The sequence below is a fragment of the Brassica oleracea genome, chromosome C3, assembly GCF_000695525.1.
Source record: "Brassica oleracea var. oleracea cultivar TO1000 chromosome C3, BOL, whole genome shotgun sequence".
In the NCBI taxonomy this organism is placed as follows: Eukaryota; Viridiplantae; Streptophyta; class Magnoliopsida; order Brassicales; family Brassicaceae; genus Brassica; species Brassica oleracea.
Window position 1 is genome coordinate 22,820,000 of NC_027750.1, and position 950 is coordinate 22,820,949.

Sequence of the window (950 nt, forward strand, 5' to 3'; positions counted from 1 at the left end):
CTCTTTATATTTGAACAATTGTAACTTTTGAAAATTTGACATTGTTTCTTGAATTGATATAAAACTTCCCAAAAATAAAAATAAAAATGCAAACGAGTGAGGAGGAAGTGCGTGATAAAACATTTAAATTTATTAATATACTTTTGAGAAAGAGATGCATAATTTGGTTCGAGCCACACCAAAACCTAAAGCGAACAGAACTCTTTTTTGTATGAATGTTAAATTATATTCACCAAAAAAAACTGTTTTACATCAGGTGCTTCTTTGCTAAAAGAGTTTTTCTCCTAATTTTTATCCAATGTCTCTACTTCCAAACCAGTAAGATAGAATGCCCGTAAACTTTCCTCCCAAAGCAGTTACTAATCTCAACTTGTTCCTTATACTTTTATCAATAAACTTCGCAAGGACTCTTGGCATAGTTGGATCCTCCCCATGCCTCCTCTTGTTCCGTTCTCTCCATATAACATGAATAGCACACTGAAATGCATATCTGATACAATAGAGCTTTTTCGCCTCCAGTCTCTGATCAGAGACAATCACCTGAAGTGCACTCCATGTTGTCGTATAGGAACCTTGTAGAATGCCGTGAGAAATATCCATCCAAATCTGTGAAGAGAACGGGCATTTAAAAAACAAATGATCCCGGGTCTCGGCTGCGTTTTTGCAGAGCACACAAGTCTCATCAACTCCGGCGCTCCACTTAGACACTCTATCCATGGTAGTTAACCTGTCCAACATCGCAATCCAAGTTACAAACGAGAATTTTGGCGTTGCTTTCTTAAACCAGACCCCCTTGGTCCACACACACAGCGGCTTTTCCTCTTGAAGTAGATACCACGTTTCTTTGGTAGAGAACTGATTTTTAAATCCAGTTCTGCATCTCCAAAGATCCACATCATCACCACTAACATCTGTGATCAACTTTTCTCTCAGCTTGTCAATTTCTTCCT

The 950-nt window shown here is 38.1% G+C and overlaps 1 protein-coding gene across 1 annotated transcript; it reads right to left on the reverse strand.

The window, feature by feature from the left end:
- Nucleotides 1–291: 291 nt before the first annotated feature.
- LOC106330135 lies at nucleotides 292–717 on the reverse strand. Its single transcript, XM_013768676.1, has one exon. It carries the CDS (start codon nucleotides 715–717, stop codon nucleotides 292–294), a length of 426 nt encoding a protein of 141 aa, XP_013624130.1.
- Between the last annotated feature and the right edge of the window lie 233 nt (nucleotides 718–950).